Source organism: Emiliania huxleyi (genome assembly GCF_000372725.1).
Source record: "Emiliania huxleyi CCMP1516 chromosome Unknown EMIHUscaffold_2103, whole genome shotgun sequence".
In the NCBI taxonomy this organism is placed as follows: Eukaryota; Haptophyta; order Isochrysidales; family Noelaerhabdaceae; genus Emiliania; species Emiliania huxleyi.
Genome location: NW_005200502.1, coordinates 1 through 3,156, shown reverse-complemented (window position 1 = coordinate 3,156; position 3,156 = coordinate 1). Strand labels below are relative to the sequence as shown.

The 3,156-nt window shown below is 65.9% G+C and overlaps 1 protein-coding gene across 1 annotated transcript; it reads right to left on the bottom strand.

The window, feature by feature from the left end:
• Positions 1–159: 159 nt before the first annotated feature.
• On the bottom strand, positions 160–2,665 carry EMIHUDRAFT_254110 (hypothetical protein; the record flags this gene model as incomplete). The annotated part of the gene is made up of 6 exons (XM_005780622.1): positions 160–343; positions 430–484; positions 556–731; positions 2,168–2,253; positions 2,465–2,548; positions 2,660–2,665. Coding segments are annotated over 6 exons (591 nt in total), but the record flags the coding sequence as incomplete, so codon positions are not given.
• Between the last annotated feature and the right edge of the window lie 491 nt (positions 2,666–3,156).

The window sequence follows — 3,156 nt, the reverse complement described above, 5'->3', positions numbered from 1 at the left end:
GAGGGGGTGCGAGTGCAGGGAATACAGCGGAACACGGCCGAATACAGTTGAATGCGAGTCCTCTCGAGTGTTGGTTGGGGTACATGAACACGTACTCCGCTTCTAGGGCCCGAGATATGGGGAGATATGGGGAGAGATTCCGCTTCTAGGCTCGTGTACCGCCGCACCGAGCCTCGCCTCGGCTGCCGTGGCCCGCGTGGCTGGGTCCGCGAGCTTGGTGCGCTGCACCGCGGCTTGGAGCCGCAGGTGGCCTTGCTCTCCTCGCATCCCGTCACGCAGCTGCGAGTCGAGCAGCTGCTGCTGTGACACCGAGCCGCGCTGGCCCTCACGTTCAAGCGGCGGCCTGAGCGCAGCGCCCGGAGGGTCGTGAGGTGGCGGGCTGCGGGACGGGTGCGGCATGCTGCACGGGCGACACGCCCGCGCTGGAACGGCTGGCGCCCTGCGCCGTCCGACTCCTGCTCGAAGATCCGGTCGAGCAGGCGGCCTAAGAGAGGAGGCGAGGCGGCGTGCGCTTTTCGCTGTCGCAGGCTGCGAGGCGTGCGTCGTGCTTACCACCCCGCGCGTCGTCGGGAGCCGAGTGAGCATACGCATCCACCTCGATGCTGCCGTAGTCGAGCGCGCGCACGACTCGTTTGGCGCTCCCATGCTTCCACGGGTTTGGCGAGTTGCCAGCGGACCAGCCGAGGTCGCGGAGCGTCGAGCGGTGGCGGCCCATCTGGAATCCGACGACCCTGAGCGGTGGCGGCAGTGGTGGGTGAGATGACAGCTTTGGGTAGATCAGCCGGGTGTGTGACGCCGACGAACCTGCGAGAACGCGAAAAGCTGAGTCGCGAGATGTGCAAGTCAAAGAGCTGGATCGGCGCGAAAAAGAATTCAAGCGCGCTCGACCATTGTCGCGAGGCGCAACGCCGCCATCTTCGACTACAACGCGTGGCCGAAGATGGGCGGCGAGATGCCGCGGGCGCCTCGAGAGCAGTATGAGTAGGGACGGGCGAGGGAGGAGGGGCGCTGACCACGGGCGACTACGAGTCGAAGGTTCGAGGACGACTACTCGCCGCCTGGGTCGTTTGGGGCGCGCGGCTCCGTCGAGGACCGGGCGCGCCCCTTACCCGGCGCGGCGTAGGTCCCACTCTGACGTATAGAGGGGAGGCACGGACAACGGCCCAATCCATCAATTCCACTCATCTTCCGGTGCTTGGCCCCGTGCAACAGCGGTCCGGCAGGCTGCCCCCAAGGCCCCCCGGGCCGCTGCGGGTTTGGGAGTTATGCTTAGGCACAGCTTCGGCGATGGCAGCCCCTCTCTGGGGCTTGCATAGGCGGGGAGTCTCCCCCGCTGGTCTCCTCCTTCCCATTTTTTCTTTTCTTTTGAGAGCAGGACGCCGGGTTTGTCTTGTATGTGCATGTCGGGCCTGGGTGTGTGTGAGGGGCAGAGGGGCGGGAGCGTGCGGGGCAGAGGCCCAACGTCGGGCGGCTTGTCGGGGTCCGGAGCATTCGAGGGGGGAACGAGGAGGGGAGAATGGGCGGTCGGCGTCGGGGTAGAGCAACAGGCGCGTACGGGGTAGCCGTCACTCTCCCGCCTCAAAAGGGCGGGGCTGTCCCGGAAAGTGAGAGACGCCGGGCAGCGTGGCGCATTACTGAACCCTCCCATACGTGCTCGTACTCCTCCTTCGCTGTCCCATCTCCTCATCTCTTTCCCGCCTGGGCGGGGCGGTGGGCGGGCGCGCGGTGCGGCATGGCGTGTGCGTGTGCGTGACTGCAACGGAGGACCGCTCGCAGAGGACCATTGGGTTTGTACTATTAACAACGAAGGCGCTCTCAAAAAAAAAGAATTCAACAAGAACTCTCTCGCACAGCACACACGTTCGACACAGAATTTTACGCTGGCGAGCTCGATAGACTCGAGGGGCCAGGATACGCCGCGAGGAGGACGGAGTTGCGCCGAAAGGCGAAAGAAGCCGCGAGAACAAGGGACCGGCAGGCGGCGGCGTCACAGGACGAGGCAGAAGGGAACGACGCGACAGAGGAGGAAATGACAAGGGAGATAACGACGAGAGTGGGACGACCGCGAGGTGGCATGAAGGTTGCAGCGAGAAGCGGCGAGAGACTGCGAAGAGAGATAGGAAGAGGCAGACTCCCTAGGGTGGGCGACGGCTAGCGCACCACACACCTCTCCTTAAAATCCCTGTGTGGTGGCGGCGTGCCGTCCTCCCATCCCTCCCTTGGGTTGTCTGTTTTTCTTTCTTTCTTTTTAGCCTAGATACAGGATCATCGGCGTTTTGGTGTTGGCGACAAGTAGCGTTCGGCATTGCGTTTTTTTGAAGAAATGGCTCGCTGCGGGACGAAGAATCGGCGAGGGACTGCGGAGAGAGATACATGTGCATGTAGGTAGGAAGAGGAAGGGCGTCGCCCACCCTTGCACCTTAAAGAGAGAAAAGTAGGTAGAGCCAGTCCCCATCTCCCCAACCTCGAGCTCCGGGAGGTGCGCGTCGGCGATGACGCAGTCGATGCCGTCGCAAGTCGGGCCCCAGACAGTGCACGCCGCCACGCCCTCCCGCCCGCCGCCTCACTGCCGCCACCCTCGCCGCCGCCGCCGCCGCCCGCGCCGCCGCCGCCCGCGCCGCCGCCGCCCGCGCCGCCGCCGCCCTCGCCCCGCGCCTACCTGCATTTTTCTGGCAGCAAACGTCTCCCCATCGACGCGGACCTCGAGCTTTGAGCATGCTGAAGACACGTCACACGAGTTTCGCCGATCTTGACCATGCTCAAGAGCGACGGCACCGGCACCAGTGGCGCGCAAGGCGCGGCGGGAGGCCACGGCGGCGGAGGCGCGCCGAGGGGGTGGGTGCAAGCGGTGGCGGGGGCGGCGGGGGCGGGGATGGCGGCGGCTGGGATCGCAGTGGAGGCGGCGGCTGCGCTGGTAGCGCTGACATGCCAAAAGACACCTCGCAGCGCGCGTGACGTGACCGAAGCGGCACGCCTCGTCGCCGCGAGAGCAGCCGGTCGACGTCGGCACCAAGCGCGCGGCCGCCGGGCGCCTCCGAACCGACACAGGGGCGCCGCGGCAGTAGAGAGCACTCCACGAAGGCCCCCGCACGGGGGGTCCCGGCCGACGTCATGATCGTCCGGACGCGGCCCTCCGTACACGGAAACAGGATACTG